This window comes from Bos javanicus, chromosome 28 (genome assembly GCF_032452875.1).
Source record: "Bos javanicus breed banteng chromosome 28, ARS-OSU_banteng_1.0, whole genome shotgun sequence".
In the NCBI taxonomy this organism is placed as follows: domain Eukaryota; kingdom Metazoa; phylum Chordata; class Mammalia; order Artiodactyla; family Bovidae; genus Bos; species Bos javanicus.
The window spans coordinates 44146558-44164954 of record NC_083895.1 but is presented as its reverse complement, the minus strand read 5'-3'; the positions used below and the strand labels follow the sequence as shown (position 1 = coordinate 44164954).

Genomic DNA, 18397 nt, shown 5'->3' with positions numbered 1-18397 from the left:
CATGGACTATAGCCCACCAGGCTCCTCTGTCCATGGGATTCTCCAGGCAGGAACACTGGAGTGGGCTGCCATTTCCTTCTCCATGGTGTATGCTATAGAAATAGTTTATTTTCTTTGCTGCCTAGTATTTTATTGTTAGAGGTGACATTTGACCCACTGTATAGTTGATGGCTAACTCTATAGTTTCCATTTGGGGTTATTATAAATAGTGCTGCCATGGACGTGCTTGTACACACCATTTGGTACACACACATATATTTCAGATAAGTATCAGAAGGTCATAGCTCATGTATTTATTTAGTAGATCATTAAAATAAATATTCTAATGTGATTGTACCAGCTTCCAGTAAACCAACATTCTCACCAATTCTGGGAATTATTTTTAATTTTTGCCATTCTCAAGTCCTTATTGTACCATTAGTTCTTTGATGTCTTCAAATATATTTTAACCTTTAACCAGTATTTTCAGTTATTTTGGTGGGGGGTTGGTTTGATATTGGATAGTCCTTTAATCTTCCTTCTGCTGCTGCTGCTGCTGCTGCTAAGTTGCTTCAGTCATGTCCGACTCTGTGTGACCCCATAGATGGCAGCCCACCAGGCTCCCCTATCCCTGGGATTCTCCAGGCAAGAACACTGGAGTGGGTTGCCATTTCCTTCTCCAATGCATGAAAAAAAAAAAGAAAAAATAAAGTAAAGTCGCTCAGTCGTGTCCGACTCCTAGCGACCCCATGGACTGCATCCCATCAGGCCCCTCCGTCCATGGGATTTTCCAAGCAAGAGTACTGGAGTGGGTTGCCATTGCCTTCTCCAATCTTCCTTCTATAATCCATTAATTCTTCTTATTTTTTGATGCATTTTGAAGAAAGTTGCAGACATTAAACACTTCAACATGCATATCATTAACTAGACTTCAATGACCTGATTTAAATTTTTTTTTTTTTCATGTACCAACTGTGAGCATTTAAGCATGTTACTTCAGTTCTGAGCTTTGGATTCCTAATAGGAAAAAATGTTGATATTAATAACTACCTTATAGGGGGTTTCTAGGTGGGTTAAATGAAATTATAAATGCATGAACATATATGTATAGGGCTTCCCAGGTGGTTCAGTGGTAAAGAATCTGCCTGCCAATGCAAGAGATGCAGGAGACGTGGGTTTGATCCCTGGGTTGGGAAGATCCCCCAGAGAAGGAAATGGCAACCCACTCCAGTATTTTTGCCTGGAAAATATAGACAGTAGAGCCTGGCAGGCTACAGTCCATGGGGTTGCAAAGAGTTAGATGCAACTGACCATGCACCCAATACATGTGAGTAGTTACTTATTGGTAAATATTTATGTGTGCATGTCTGTTTATAATTCTTGCTACAGGGTTGATATGTGTAGTCTTTATTATTATTGTTAATCTGTGGTCTGGAGGACAAGAGTAAGTTATTGTCATTGACCCTCTTTCCTGTTCAGCTACATCGAGCTCTCAGCCAGGAAGGCAATGCTCACAGGGAGGTGCCGAGGGCAGAGGAATGGTGTTAATACAACCACTTACTTATCATAGCACGATTTGTCCTTTCTTTGGAATATGTAACTGTGACTATTAAAGGCACTGCATTTCTGTGGACAGAAACTCTAGTCTTGAGCTTTCTTCTTCTATTCAGTGAGCTGATTATGAGAGAGAGTCCACCAAAGCCAAATTTTCTTTCATATGCTGTGAAATTGTCATAGAATGTAAACAATTTCCAAATAAATAGAAGAAGGCACTTTCCAAAAAAACTGCCGAAGTGCCATAAGGGCTGAGTTCAAACACGGCCTGACTGTGGTCACGTGGGGTCTTCTCATTCTCTTTGCTTTCACTTTGCATGGCAGTGATGTGTCCTGAGAAGCACAGGCCTGTTAGGACAGGGGTGGGCTGTGAGTATTCTCAGCCACCTGTAGGAAGTTAAAACACTGTGGAGAAGTGGTTGATAAAGTAGATACAGGAGATAGATAAGAAAGCTTTATAAAGATAGCATAGTGTTTTAATGGTGTAACTTGGATGATAAAGCACTTAATAAGAGTCAGAATGAGCCAGTGAGGAATCCAACTGATGCAACAAACACCATGATAAAGTGTTCACTTCCAGTTTTAAGAGGTTGTGTTGTAGAATAAAAAAGCCCCAAAGCTAAAAGTTCAGCCAGTTATTCTGCGAAAACTCGACACGTGTTCTGTCTATAACTCATACATAAATTAAATATTTAGACCTAGCAGCCTTCACTGGGGAAGTAAAAAAACGTTTGGAAAGACAAAGAGCACTAATATTTGTAATGTTGTGTTAGGGATACGCCTTGTAATCATGAAGAAATATATTTATATATTTAAGATATTTGAAATATCTAAGAAAATATGATGTATAAGAGAACACTCAACAACCTTGGTTTAATATGAAATTATACGAATGTAACTAGTTAAGTTTATATATGGTGTTTACATGTGGAAATTTAAGGGAGACACAATTTAAAAATTGTCAACTGCTCTTTGATGACTAGAATTTGAAATTATAAACATAATATCAATTGCATCAGCAGCAAAAAAATATGAAATGTTTAAGAAAACTTGTTTTATTTGATATTCTACCTACATTCATTACATTTATAGGAGATATATATATATATATATATGTATATATATAAGACTTGGACTGATACGTTTATAAATTTACTTTGGCGTAATTAAAAGTATTAAAGTTTAAAATGCAGTTCAAATGTTCAAAGGAATTTACTTAACTAATTTTGAAAACAGAGTTAACTTTTTAGGAGTATTTAATATGTTGATCTGCCTTCCCTGGTGGCTCTGATGTTAAAGAATCCACCTGCAATGCAGGAGACTTGGGTAGGATCCCTGAGTTGGGAAGATCCCCTGAAGGAGGGTATGGCAACCCACTACAATATTCTTGCTTGGAGAATCTCTATGGACTGTAGCCTGCCAGGCTCCTCTGTCCATGGGGTCACAAAGTTGTGGACGTGACTGAAGGACTAAGCACAGCACACAATATGTTAATCATGGGTGTATGGTTACTCTATGATGTGTCAACTTGGCTGGCTGTATTACCCAGCTGCTCAGTCAGTACTAATCTGGCTGTTGCTGTGAGAGTGTTTGGTGGACGTGGTGCCCTAATGCATCCTGTGCGTCTTTACCCAGTTTCGAAATACGTAATCGGAATAGGTGTACTCAGCAACTGGCAGAATACCAACACTGAGAAGGTGATTTAAGTATCTAAATCTTCTCAGATTTAAGTGTTTAAAATTGGTGTCCTCTGAGTACAGATTGCATCATAACTGGCCCTGAGGCTGTATAAAAGGGTAACCGAGGGTCCAAAGGATACACAGGAGCAAGGAGCAGAGGTGGAGCACAAGGTGCGTTACTAACGTTGAATTACGTTTTTGACATTTCACTGTGATTCTTCAGATTCTGTCAAGAAGAGAGTCTGTTCAGAATGAAAGGCCTTTCTCATTTCCTGAACAAACTGCTCCTTTTACCGTGAAAGATCAAGCCTTGGGCTCAGAGAATTTGGAAGGCAATATTATCTAGCAAGCATTCAATGATTTAAAAAATTAGTTATAATTACCTTCTATGTCCAATAATACTAATGTTTCACTTCTTTTAAGTATATTATACATTTTCTTTCTAAAACGGGGCTTCCATGATGGCTCAGACGGTACAAGAATCTCCCTGCAATGCAGGAAATAGGATTTGATTCCTGGGTTGGAAAGATTTCCTGGAGAACAAAAGTGTTAGTCGTTTAGTCATGTCTGAGTCTTTGTGACCCAATGGACTATAGCCCACCAGGCTCCTCTGTCCATGGAATTCTCTAGGCAGGAATACCGGAGTGGGTTGCCATGCCCTTCTCCATCTTCCTGACCTAGGGAACGAACCGGGGTCTCCTGCATTGCAGGCAGATTCTTTACCATCTGAGCCAACAGGGAAGGGAGTATAAAACAAACATTATGAAGTTAAAAAACACAAAACCAAAACCCAAACACTTGTCTCATTAAGACAGATAACATGTGAATGTGGCAGATACTGGGGAAATGGTATGTAAAGTGGAAGATGGGTGTACCACTACTGTAAAACGCTCTGGAAGTTTTTCTGGACATCGATATCCATTCTCTTGTCTAGAAAGGCAAGACTCTACCTCGGAGCGCTGGAAAAGGTAGGCCACCTGCTGGATGGCTTTTTCCACTTGTTTGTTCTGTTTCTCACAGCCACCTTGTAAGGTGGGAAGCATCACCTTCCTTTCATGGATAAGGGGAACAAGATTTTGAGAATCAACGTATTCATGGTCATACTGCATGGGTGCTGCAGCCAGTATTTAGATCAGGGAGGAGGCCAGGGTCTGTGAGGTCAGGTTAGCTCACTTTCGGAGACTTCTGGAAGGTTAAGAACCCTGACCTTTACCTCTTTAAACAGAGCCCAGATGAAGCAGAATCTGTCTTTTCCTCCTGAAGGGGAAGCTGGCATTTGCCTTCTGTAAAGTTTTGCTCAGATTTTGGCCTGAATGCAGGTAGATAGTTTTTAATGAGCATTCAAAGGAAGAGGAATGAAGGGAGACACATGGAACAAGGGGAGGAGAGAAATAAGGATCATTCTGAAAGCTTTGATTCTTTGGGAGCCCTGCATCCTTCTCTGGTCCCTCCCTGGGGTGTCATTTTGGGGACACTGAGATATTTTAGGCTTTTTTGTGAAGGTTGAAAATGGGAAGTTTATAGTGCCTCAATCCTGGCAGACAGATGGAAACAATTAACACCATAGCTTAAAACTCTCATAGTTGGAAGCTGCTCAGCAGCCCTGATGCTTAAAATTCCTCTCTGGGTGGTTGGAGCAGAGATGAAAAGAGAAGGGAAATAAGATGGGTTCAGCACTTTTTGCATACAGAGCACTTTGGTAGAATCTCCCCAACAGTTGCATGAGGGAGCTGCCATGATTAACCCTGTTACCCCGATGACAAAACTGAGGCTCAGCGAAGCCACACATGTGCTCTGTGCCCAAGCTCACATAGCACAATATCCTGGCTGGGGATTCAACCTCCCCGAACTCAAGCCTGTTTTTAGCCAACAGATAGAAAGTGTTGCATGAAAAAACCTATAGTAGGCTGAATAATGCTTGCCTCCACCCACAATCCCCCAATTATCCACATCCTGGTCTGTGGAACCTGTGAATATTACCTTACAAGGCAAAAAGACTCTGCAGATGTGATGAAGTTGAAGGGTGTTGAGATGGGAAGATTTTTCTGGATTATCCAGGTGGACCCTAATCCCATATGTCCTTTTAAGAGTCAAGCAAAGGGAAATTCAAAACAGACAGAAGAGGAGATGGTGAGGTGACTACAGAGACAGAGACTGGGGTGATGTGGCCACAAGCCAAAGAATGCTGGCAGCCACAGACACCGGAAGAGACAAGGAGCAGATTCTCCCTGAGAGCCTCTAGGGGGAGTGTGGCCCTGCCCACACTGGTATTAGCCCCATGAAACTGGTTTCTCTGAGATAATAATTTCTACAGACCACCAAGTTTGTAGTAACTTATCATTACAGCCACAGGAAACTATTAGAGGATCTGAGATAGAGTCATAAAGGACAGCATTTCAGGGACAGTGAGAAGGAGAAAGAATGCTGAGGAAGTTAGGGGGAACCAGGAATCTGAAGTAACAAGGAGAGTTTCCTGGAGGGTGTATTCCCCCACTGGCTTGTCCCCGTGAGACCAGAGGCTGTGCTTTGTCCCCACTGGACAGGTCTCCTCTGCTGCCCTCACTTCCACATTTATGCCCTCTATTCCTAGGCTGTAGTTTTTGAAACTCCAGACACCTTGGTCCAAGTTCTGTCCCAATACAGGGGTGTCTTCTAGGGCATCACAGAGGGTTGTGAATGATACCAACTACACATGTTTCAAGGCCAGAGATCATCATTGGTGCCTTGGCAGAGGGTGAGGGAGGGGAGGGAAATGAACCCAGGATACTGGAACATGATTAAAATCCCATAGCTCAAAAGCCATTACACGGTCAGTCTGTGATTACGATTAGTAGAGATCCTTAGTTCCTTAGAAGCCAGCACTTTATAAACACTGTAAAATATCATGGCAACAAATGAGCAAGGCACACCTTCAGGAAGCTGCCTTGATCCGCCAGCTGGCACTGGTGACTGTCACTCAGCAGCTGTCTAGGTAACTCGGACATGATTCTTCCTGAGGGGGTGGGAGGCAGATGTGAGCCTTGCCCTTGAGAAAAGCCATCTCTGCGTGGGGGCTTCAAGAAGATAAGGTGTTACACTCTAGCCCCCAGGCACTGTCACTCCCTCAGTTCCGCTCCATACTCAGCAGCTTGGGTTGCATTTCTGCTGCAAGCTGTTAAATAAATACTGACAATTTTGAACTGTGGTGTTGGAAAAGACTTTTGAGAGTCCCTTGGACAGCAAGGAAATCAAACCAGTCCATCCTAAAGGAAATCAGCCCTGACTATTCATTGGAAGGACTGATGCTAAAGCTGAAGCTCCAATACTTTGGCCACCTGATGCTAAGAGCTGACTCATTAGAAAAGACCCTGATGCCGGGAAAGATTGAAGACAGGAGGAGAAGTGGACAACAGAGGATGAGATGGTTGGATGGCATCACCGATTCGATGGACACGAGTTTGAGCAAGTTCAGAGAGATGGTGAAGGACAGGGAAGCCTGGATTGCTGCCATGTACGGGGTCACAAAGAATTGGACACGACTGAGTGACTGAACAGCAGGTGTCCCCACACCACAGGCATGCTGTAGAGCATCCCCTTGTCTATTTGTTCTGTCTAGTCTTCTCTCTGTGGAATAATTTTATCTGTTTACTTATTCATTGACTGCTCCCTCCACCCAACCCCGTCCTCCCTAGGATATAAGCCTCACGAGGGTAGGATGTTCTATCGGACCTACTATTCTATTTGTTGCCAGGGCTTATAATATATAAATATTTGTTAAGTAAAGGGATGGCTGAGGCAAGGGTGTGGGAACAACATCACAGATGAAGCTCAGGGCTGCCGCCACCCATGTGAGGGGGCAGAAGAAGCACTAAAGAGCAAAGTCATGGATGGCGCTTCTGTGCCAAGCTAGACCCAGTGTGAGGCTGCTGGAAGGCGGCAGGAGAGATGCATTACAGCATGAGAACTTATGGAAGGGAGCCCTAGGAGACTTCTGAATGGGCAATGGGGTTTCAGGTGGAAAAAGAGACTTTTAGGTTATTACATGACCACAGAAGTCTTCAGAGAATGGAGTGGATACAGAGGCAGTGGAGGTGAGATTCAGCAAGCTGCTTGAGAGATGAGGGTGCAGCCATGGAACTTCCCCATAAGGGCATGCTTATTGGCTAGACACTTTCTCCAAGCATCCCCACTGACAGCGGGCCTAGGCTTATCTGTATGGCTGGATCCCTCCATCCTTTTTGCAGTTAACAGCCCCCTCTTTAGTCCATGACACAGCAGTAGCATGGACTCGCCCACCAGACCACTTAGAAAGACTTGGAGAAAAGCCCAGAGGCATCACAGCATGCTGGCGAAAGGCTGACGATGACTGTTTCATAGCCCGTATGCCGTTTAGCTTATTTACTTTCCTGAATTAACTTTCTAAGTCTCTACTCTTTGTTCTGTGTGGCCGCTGAAGTCTCCACTCAGTTAATTTAGAGGGTACCTAATGACTGGACAAGGATTTCTCTAAGGGCTCGTAACCAACAATTCTCCCAGTCTTCACTGAAGGGCTTTGTTTGATGTGAGAACGTGCCTTCAACACTCAGTCAGGCATAGACACTCTGCCTTAGCTCACTTTAGACTTGCTCAGAGTCTCATGGTCAGCCAGAGGTGAGTGTTTAGGGCCTTTTCATGTTTTACAACCTTGGCCATGTACACAGCCCTATCTACACATGTGACCTTTAGCCTCTAAGGATATTTTGCAGCTTTTCAAAGATAAATAAGGTCACTGCATTTCCCAGTTTTAGAATTTTTTTTTTTTTTTTTTTTTGGTGGCACGGCATGGCATGCAGGATCTTAGTTCCCTGATCAGGGATGGAACCCACACCCCGTTTGGTGAAAGCGTGGATTCTTAGCCATTGAAATGTCAGAGAAGTCTTCCCAGTTTCTTCAAGACTTTTTTTAATTAGCTTGCTGTTTGCCCAACTGTTATTGCTACCTCCAGCAGGTACAACGTTAAACAATTGTTGTTGACTCGTTTTGAGAAATGTCCCCTGGGAAAAGTCTGCTTGCATGGGGCAAACTCTGAATTGGGTTAAGTAAAAGCAAACATCATGAGAGGGGCTTTCCAAAGAACTGTCAGACAGGTCAGATAATGACAACTCTCTGGTTATGGGGCTTTGAAAGAGCTTACAACTATGCTTTGACCCTCACAGTGTCTACGAGGCTGCGTGTTTCTTCACTGCTTTTATGGAGGAGAGGGGTTGTGGAGGTTTTTAACTTTGCCACTCCATTACCTCATCTTCTCCTTTCTTTTTCTCCCTTCCTCTCTCCCTTATTTTTTTCCTTCTTTTTTACATAATTTATTTACTGAAGAACCCAGATAGTTTGACTGACCCAGCTTCCCAAGTATGGATTTTGTGATGGCATACTCTCTGTGTAGCTCAATATCTTCTTTACCCTCTAAAGGTCATAAGATGGCAGTCAGATACAGAGACCTGACCCGACTCAGGTTTAAGCCCTTTGTAAGACTATAGCGGGTGCTGTGTTCCTTCTGCGGGAGACACAACATATGAATTTTTAGGGCAAACCTACCACGTGAACAAATTTACTTTCAGACAGGATGGTAAATACATTTCCATCCATGGAATTCTCCAGGCCAGAATACTGGAGTGGGTAGCCTTTCCCTTTTCCAGGGGATCTTCCCAACCCAGGGAGCTAACCCAGGTCTCCCACATTGCAGGTAGATTCTTTACCAGCTGAGCCACGAGGGAAGTCCAAGAATACCAGAATGGGTAGCCTATCCCTTCTCCAGTGGATCTTCCTGACCCAGGAATCGAACCGGGGTCTCCTGCATTGCAAGTGGATTCTTTACCAACTGAGCTGTCAGGGAAGCTCCAAAATTAAAATAGGAGCAGAAATCTCATTCAACGATGCCTAAACCCTCTTAGCTGGCTATTGGGACAGCCAGCTAACACATTGGAAAATTTCAATGTGTTGGTTTGTTTAATATAGAATTGTTAGGATCTAAGAACATCTATAACTATAATAACTTTTATAATATTTCCATACAGTGTATTAATTCCCTATGAATATTGGGTTGGTGCTACCCAGTAATGATCCTAAAAGTTAATACTTATGCATATAGTGCCTATTTGTGCTAGGCACTATCCTACCCCCGTTTAATTTTTTTTTAATGTATTTACTTTTATTTTGGCTGCACTGGGTCTTTGCTAGTTGCAGCATGAGCTTAGTTGCTCTGTGGCATATGGGATCATGGTTCCCTGGCCAGGGACTGAACCCACATCCCCTCCATTGGAAGGCGGATTCTCAACTATCAGACGACCAGGAAAGTCCCTGTCTTACCCTCTTTTGCATAGTGTGTGCATTTTTCATTTGTCTCTGCTTGGTTTGTAGTAAATTGCAAATGTGGATACACACAGCATATATATTTAGCTCCTCCTATTCACGTGGGTTGGAAAGTGTCATCTACATTATGTGCAATAATCACTAATTCCCCACTTTCAGCCTCCTTATTTTAAAACCCTGAACAAAAACCTGTGATGGGCAAAATATTGTTCTTCTGCTCAATTGCAGCTATTCAAAAGGTGATATTAGAATTTTGCCACAGGATATATCTAGTGAAAAAGCAGACATGGCGACATTCACCACCTCACACGTATTTCAAATATTTCCACCCAGTCTTTAGCTTGTCTTTTCATTCTCTTAACAGCACTGTTCTGAGGGCAAAAGCTTTGAATTTTGATGAGGTCCAATGTATCAATTTCTTCTTTCATTGCTTGTGCTTTTGGTATCAAGTCTAAGAGCCCATTGCCTAGTCCTAGATCCAAATATTATCTGTATTTTTTCTAAAAAATACAGTTTGATGTTCTACATTAATCTATAATCCACTTAGTGTTAATTTTTGTATAATGTGTGAGTTTTTTTCATGATGGATCCAGTACTATTTGTTGAAAAGTCTGCCCTTCCTCCATTCAATTACCATATTGAAAAGATGGTATTAATTAATGACTGCAGCCTTTCTATACATTTAATGCAATTTTCTTCTAGTCATAAAATAACTTGAAAAAACCATATTTGATATTTGTGTGAGATATTTGATTTTGATATTCAGAGGTCTCGTTTCCTATTTGAGAATCAATATCTTGTCCCATTGGTTTTCCTTTACTAAGCAGCCTTTCATTGTGGTTATAAAGATTTAGAAAAATGTGGCACAGTGGGAATGCCTAGTCCATGAGTCCTAAGAAAAGTGTGAAAGAAGTCGGAGGAAGAAAAAAGAAAAGAAAGACAAGAGAGGGCCTGGACTTCAGCTTTGATTCCATCATTTTTTTCTTGGGTTCCCTTGGATTGTTTTCCTGCCTGTAAATGGGATCAACAGTTCCTCTTCACAGATTCCTTGTGATAAATAACATCACGTACAGAAAGCGTCTAGGTCCCGCTGCAATGCCCTTCTCGCCCCAGGGGATAGATAGATGGACAAGCCAGACTTTCTTCTGGGAAACCATCTCTCTTCCTGAGGCTGCAGGAGGCTGGTCTTAGAGGCATATGTAGAGAGCTGAGCAGCTGGCAAGTGGAGAGCTTGGATTAGCATGTTGGATAGAGGGATGGCGGGGCAATAATGTGCTCCCCACCCCACCCCCAACTCTGCACATCCGCCCTCCGAGCTCAGCTGTGGAGGAGATCAGTGACGTAAATGGATTAGGGAAAGCCTGCCTGGCCTCTTCCCACTGCCACGGCACCTGGGGCTCTCCACGTTGGAGATTAGTGGGTGGCAGCTTTGTCAGGGGGACAGACATTTAAATGTCAGCTTTAAAGGAGTATATTTAAGGAGAGAGGGAAGAGGAGAGCCTCCTTCCTTACCTCCTCCTCCAGCAAATCAGGCCCGTGCCTTCTTGTGAGTCTGCACCTTTTCAAAACACAGGGCTTAGTATTCTTTCTAGTGATTCTCGCCCTTTGGGCAGGTGCTAGTGATCGTTAGAGACAGGGCTGCTGCTGGAGCCAAATCCAACTCTGCATGTGGCAGCCAGTGAGGAGCAGACATGAATCACGTACTGGAGGCAAAAAAGGTTTTTAACCCACTTTCCCAGACAGAGAGGGGAGCAGGCGAGAGACAGTCCCCAGCAGGAAGCTCTCTGTGACAGCGCATGCCCAGCTCAGCGGGAGCCATTCTCATGGTTTGTTCATTCATTCATTTATTGACTTAACCCTTAATTGGGAGTTTATTTATTTACTGAAGTGCTCATTCACTGAGAACCCGCCAAAGCCAGCCAGCCTCCCAGTGAACATTTCTTTAGCTTCTCCTGTGTGCCTGGCCCTGAGCCCAGCCCTGGGGACACGTGGCAAAACATGGGGCTGTGCTGCAGAGGGGCTGGACTCCGCACAGGCTGGCATGGTCACATAAGCTCCTGGACGATGCCAGGGCTCTGCCACATGTGTGTCTTTGCAGGTATGAGCCCGGCCTCTGTGACTCTGGCCAGTGCCCTCCAGGTCCGGGGTGAAGCTCTATCTGAGGAGGACATCTGGTCCCTCCTGTCCCTGGCAACTGAGCGGCTCCTGGAGGACCTTTGTGATGGTAAGAGAGTGTGTCTGGGGCAGCTGAGTCACAGGGAGTTGAATGTGAAGCTTCCCACACAGCTTACTGGTGTGTCATCAGTCCTAGGTGACAGGCTGATTAGACTGAGCAGGCACGGGACACCCCTACCCCACTCCCATGAAGCTGCTCTGGGAGGGCTGCCCTGTCTCTTGGATCCATGGAATGACACAGAGTTGGAAGAAAGTCTTTTTGCCTTGGTACGGTAGCCTTTCCAGACATGGTGTTTAGGGAGAGAGAGGCTGGGAGCTCTATGGGGCTCTCCCAATACCTGGGCAGCCTGGGCAGAATCAGAGACAGGAGGCAGGGGGCAATCACCGGGATGGCTGGCATTCCCACATCATCCCCTGCCAGATGCTGCAACCGTTAGTAGATAGAACCCACACACTCAGTGGTCTAAACAGGGGAGGTTAATATGAAAAATTGTTAAACTAAGATAGAGGAGTAACCGTCAGATATGAGAAAGATTGACATGGTCTCCTAGGACTGAGGGCATACCCAGTGAGGGACAGACTTTGAAGGGAAGCCCCCTCTCCAAGTTGGGGTTCAGATCTGCTGGAGGAGCTGTGCTTGCAGACCACGATGATGGAGAAGTTCTCTGCTCTACCTGGCTATGGGTGTCTGCAGCCACGGGACACTCACGGTACAGGCATCGCCTACGGGGGCAGGGTGACCCCCCGGATGTGGGCAGGCAGAGATGAGCCACAGCTCCAGGAGCTAATGCCTGCAGGAGGCCCGGAACCTGCTGTCTCTGGAGATAGGGTTGCGAAGCGATCACTTCACAAGGTCAGGCCGAGGGGTGGCCTAGGGACCCAGAGTCCAGGGCGTGTGCAGGAGCAGAGCGTCATTCTTCATGCACACGCCGCTAACCCCAAAGAAACAGCAGGAGAGCCCGCCTCCCTTAATGTCTCTCCAGCGCCCTCTACTGAGAAAGCTGTACATTACTCTCGCAGTGAAAGCGAGAACTCTTGCAGTCAAAGGAGAGAGCAGGTATTGAAACGTGGATTTGCAGTTTCCAGGCACTGAACTGATAACTGGGACAAACACTTGAGTGTTAACACTCAGTGCTCACACTCCTGCCAGCCCGCGGTGGAGTTTCCCCATGTGGGAGATCACACATACGCAATCAGGGTGAGGACCCTGGCTGTGCTGTATGAAGGGAGGCTGTGCACCTGTACTTACCGCTACGTCTTCCTCCTAGTCTTCACTCCTCTTCCCTGCCCTGGAGGCTTTAATGAACAGCTAGAGTATGTTCAGAAGACCAGCTGCCTTGGTTTCTAAATTGACTCCAGAGAAATAAGACTTGTGCTAATTTCCAAGTCGATTTGATCGCTCTTTACCTTTTGCCTTGAGACTCTTGGGCCACCTGTGAACTTGGATGTGCTTACTAGTTTCCCAGCCACTGCTGCAGCCACATTTTGTGACACATGCTCCTGTGCCTGCACGTGTCAGGGTTGAATTCCTTCCACTCCCTGGGTCTTGCTTACAGTTCATCTCAGAGAGGGTTTTGGAAGACACCTGCTGGGCACACTCCCACAGATGGTGCTCCAGATGGTGGCCCTGTCTCTACAGCCCCATCACTGCCTTGGTTTCAGATTCCTCGAACTATGTGGTCTGCCCCTGGTCAGTCTTGCTTTCTGCGACCGGAAGTCTTTCCTTCCAAGACCATGTTTCCCATATAGAGGCAGCTCCTTTCAAGGCCCCTGAACTGCTACAGGGACAGAGCAATGATGAGCAGCTTGGTGCATCTCAGGTAAGGCACATGTTGTCTCTGCAGCATCTTGGGCCTGTCCTCTGGGAAGGGCCTGGTCCCAGGTCATCCCCAGCTCCCAGCTCAGCCCCAAGGAGTACTGAAGCAGAATGGATTTAACAAATGTTTTAATGAATTTTAAATGATTTTTTAAAAATTCCCAGGCTGTCTTGCCAGTAATTTATTAGCTCTTAGGTGAGAACAAGTCAACTTCTCTGAGCCCCAGGTTCTATATCTGTAAAGCGGGGGTAGTATTACCTAATCAATCAGCTTATTATAAATACTCAAAAGGAAGTGCTGGAAGAACTATAGGTAAGTGGTCTTGCAGCAGGTAGCAGGAACCCTAAAAGGACCCAACAAATCCTCAAATAGAATGTATCCCAAGGCTTGAGTAAAGATTGATGTAGCTGCACCAATGTTTATCTGTATTGTTGACATTAGGGATAAACTGGAAACAAACTAAATGTCCAGTGAGAGAGGAGATGAAACAAGACAGCATTACAATGAAACTGTAGAAGCTTAATGACTTGAAAAGTAATTAACTATATGTATTATAATTTATATTATATGTATATATATTTACATGTATGTGATCTTAGTTGTGTATACACACACACACACACATACCCAAGGTTCTAAAAATAAATGTCTGCATCGATTATTTCTGGATGTCAAATCAGTGGTGATTTTTGTTTTTCCATGGAGATGTTATACCATGCTGCTTTCTGACAACATATGATGCTTCTTAATCAGGCTGAGTCATAGATTGTCATGTAGAGACAGTTTTGGCTACAAGAAACAAAAAAGCCTAAAATATAGTGGCTGGAACCACAGATGAGTTATTTATGTAACAAGAAGTCAAGAGATTGGTCATCAGCTTTAGTGAATGTCATCATTTACTAAAGCTGTATATTTTCATTCTATCCTCCTTCGCTGTTGACTATTTGGCTTTATGCTTGTTGCCTCATGGTCACATGGTGGCTGCCACGATTCCATGTATCACATCAGTGTTCAAGACAGAAACAAGGGGGGAAAGAATGGGACCAGATGCACATGTTCCTGTTGACAGTAAAGAACAAACTTTTTCAGAATTCCCCTACTTCATGTCTTTCACAAAAAATGAGTGTCATGGTCACTGAGACTTTTAGTCTCTAGAGTAAGATGCAGCAATATTTAAAGGAGTTGCAGATGGTTGTTAGGCTAGGCAGCCAACAATGTCTGCCACACATGAAAATAGATTATATTTCATTTACAGGACCATGGAATAACAGAAATGACAAATCTAATCATGTGCTTTTTTTCTTGGATAGATGCATGTCTATTCTTTGGGAATGACTCTCTACTGGTCAGCAGGGTTTCACGTTCCATCAAATCAGGTCTGTGAACAGGATTCTCAAAGTCTTGCCAGGTGATGTCTTTGGATTTATTTAGTCTATTTCCCCAGGGCAGGGACCACATCTGTTGAGCTATGCACCATCACTCTGTCCTCCTGGGTTCTAGGAAGGATTGCCAATTGATTTTAAAGAACTGCTTCTGCTGAATCCAGAAAGAACCTCAGAATCCTACTCGACATGGCACTCCAGGCAGCCACAATTTGGGATTGGCAAGCAAGATAAGGCTTATATGCCACTCTAGTCCAGGGGAAGTAGGAAGCTAGAGAATTTTATAGATGCGGAAGATACCAATTTATAGAAAAGTTCTTAAAGCAGCCCTTACTGAAGTGATATGCTTCCATGAAAAAGGGTTCTGTGCTTAATCCATCTGGGAAAATATTCCCTACAATGTCTTCTTCTTGAAGATTTATCAGAGTAGTTTATTAGAGACTCTGAGAAGGCTTAAAGTGCAGAAACTTTTAAGCTTTATCATAGCATTTTATAAAAATTTTGACCACAGAATACATACGTGTCTGCTTGTATGTGTAAATATTCATCTGACACTATGACTATTTTGTGGAAACTAGTGTGATGAGAATACACGTTGGAGAACTCTATCTAGTCTGTTTGGCTTCTCTCTTCCTTCCTCCCTTCCTTTTTTCCATCTCACCCCTGTCTTCTCCAGTTCAACATTCTAGTGCTTCCGGTGCTCCCAGAGACCTGGCCACCTTCCTCTTCTGTGGAATTATTCACAGCTCTCCACTCCCCAGGGGGTTGCACTTCACTCCTCAGCACAGAGTGTGTGGCCTACATAATAGCACACTGCACTTGCAAGGGCCCCACACTTGATTTAATGCTCTGCATTAAAGTTCTGAGCCATTTGAACAAGGGCATTGTCCTTTTGCCCTGGGCCTGGTTCTGCCCGTGGTCCCCTTCCTTCCAGACACGTGCCAGCCTTTGCCCCCACTGCTTCCTCCATCTGTGGCTCACCTCCCGCCTTTCTCCCAATCAATGCGAGTGTGCTATTTGATGTTTAGTTCAAGTTGCTTCCCCATCTCCCTCCTCCCTCCCCATGATGGGCCGAGTGCCTTCCTCTGTGTTATGACCTTGTCTTGTACTTCCCAAGATCAAAGCCCTTGTCTCCCTGCACTGTGCTTGTCTCTTAGTGACCATCTTCTCCATTACAGTTTGAACCTCTTGAAGACAGGGACTGTCTCCCACCTTGTATCTCAAGCAGCTGTGCAGTTTAGGCATGTTAGAGGCCCTCGGACGTGCTGTATGAGTGTAGGACTCAGCAGTCTGCAACCATGTGAGGATAGAAATTCACAGCTGATGCTCCATGGCAGAAAATGCTAGAACAGCCTTCATCTGAAAAATGACTTGCAGTGTGGATGAGCGTTAGAAAAACATCTGATTGTGAGTCTGAACTTGGCACCCTTTCCATATAAATGGTGGCCACTTAAACGCATGAGGAAAGTGTTTAATGAAATATCCATTTTTCCTTTTGCCTGATGAGTTCATGTGACATGAAGTTCAATCAACAATTATTACTTTATGCTTACCACTGGTGATTCCAAAGTGAAAAAGCCACAGTGCTTATGGTCTTGGAGCTCACATACTAGGGGAAAGACCCAGTAAGCACCACCTAAATAATCTGAGAAAATGATAGGCTGCCCAAGTGAATGTGAGTTAAAGGCTGATCCTGGTTTGATCTGGGTCCTTGCATAGGCAGAAATCCACTTTGTCAAGCACCTGTTTTTCGTAGGGATTTTAAGCATGTGTTTGGGCTCCCCAAGCACCAAAGGGCGTTCCAGATTAGAGAGCAGAAAACTGCACACAGCTGGTGCAGAGATAATTGCTCTGCATTTTGTGGTCTCGGTGAAGTAGCCACGCAGAAGGAGTGGGCATCTGTCTAGTTAATGAGAACATCCGTTCTTGCTGGTCCCCGGGCATGCCTGACCGGACATCGCCCTCCGTGGCTGCAGCTCTGTCAGCCTCTCACAGGGCTGCCCCGCTCTCCAGCCCCTGCAGCTTTGCCAACCCCTGCACTCCATCTTGCTGACCATGTGCGAAGACCAGCCTGGCAGGAGGCTGCCGCTGCAGTCTGTCCTGGAAGCTTGTCAGATTCATTGGGAAGAAGCAGCTGTCCACCCAACTTCTGCCAATCTCCACGTCAGACAGCTAGTCGGCTTGGTCCTGGGCACCATCTCTGAGGTCAGTGTGGAGCTGTGCTTTTCAACCTTGGGGCCTTTCCCTGGCCATGTGCAGCTGTTAAAACTCAAATGAGCTAAGTTATAGTTCATCAGAAGGAAATACAACATTCAATTCCTCAGTCACACCTACCACACTTCAGTGCTCATTAGCCACTTGCAGCTGGCGAGGGCCATGCTGGACAGGGAGGATCCAGAACTTTCCTGTTATTGCAGTTCTGTTGGGCAGCGCTGGTGAAGACCTTTGTGGGAGCCTAGATTTCTAATGTGGCCAAGACCTCTGCGATCTTTAAAAGAGCCTCTTTGCATTGAAATGATTATATTTATGACCCATGAGTTAGCTCTCTTGTCAAAATTCAAATCTAGGCCTGACATGAGAAGCCTTCGCTGCCTGTGCCACGTGGTCCCTGGTCCCTCCGTCTCCTCTGCCATCTGATGCCTGCAGGGGGGCCCCTTGCTGTGGTTGTCTCGCTGTGCTGCTTGCCACGCTGTGTGGTTGCACCCTTTGTGTGTTCTCCAGCACCTAACGAGGGGTCTGGCACATACTAAGCATTTGGCTTAGGCTGGGTGACCCTGAAGCAAAGTCAGGGCATTTTTGTGCAAGTCAGTTATTGGGGAGGTGCTCCTAGGAGAGGGAGTGATGGAAGGATGTGTGGGTGGGTCAAGCTGAGTAAGGTGGTGGTCTCAGATGGAGACGGCCTCAGCCTGGTGTCACGGGTAGCTCCAGAGCAGGAATCGGACCAGCTTTGGTTCCCCTTGAGGCCAGGTCAGAGCTGGGACTCAGGTGGGGCAAGTGAGGTGCCAGCTGTGCAGCGCTGCCCTTTTAGTAGGGGGCGTGTTGGAGAGTTGAGACCAAGACTAACAAGGAGCCATGTGGGTGGAGAGCAGGGAGTAGCTGGGGAAGCTGCCCACAGAGAGTCAAAAACTGCCTCTCCCAACCTGTCCTCCTGTTTTGAACTTCTCTCTTGGGGTGTAAACACGTTACTCCTGTCCACTGAGCCGCAGGATTCAGTGGCGAAGGAGGGGCTCTTTTATTTGAAAAACACTAGAGCCTGCCTTCCATCAGTGTGCCATTGTGCCCTGACGGACACTGTGATGACGCTCAGCATCGTCACCAGAACACTGTGAAGTGATTTTGATCACTTACTCAGCTCTAACGGGGCACCGAGCTAGGTGAGTTACAGGGGTGTGTGAAGCACACAGTGAGGTCGCAGGCGGCAGACAAGCAAGTGAGTTTGTTGGAATGTGGTGTGATAGAGGCAGATGTGAGCAAAGTGCTGAGG

The 18397-nt window shown here is 45.2% G+C and overlaps 1 protein-coding gene across 4 annotated transcripts in view; it reads left to right on the top strand.

Annotated features, from left to right (window-relative positions):
- FRMPD2 (FERM and PDZ domain containing 2) overlaps positions 1-18397 on the top strand; it is a 103142-nt gene that overhangs the window by 23488 nt on the left and 61257 nt on the right. For 3 of the 4 annotated variants that reach the window (XM_061405620.1, XM_061405616.1, XM_061405617.1), the window contains exons 1-4: positions 11622-11763; positions 13377-13534; positions 14842-14907; positions 16927-17118. In XM_061405620.1, coding sequence (XP_061261604.1) covers positions 11622-11763; positions 13377-13534; positions 14842-14907; positions 16927-17118 — 558 coding nt within the window. Of the gene's footprint in view, positions 1-11621; positions 11764-13376; positions 13535-14841; positions 14908-16926; positions 17119-18397 lie in introns of those variants that run through there. The other variant, XM_061405618.1, reaches the window with a different exon arrangement.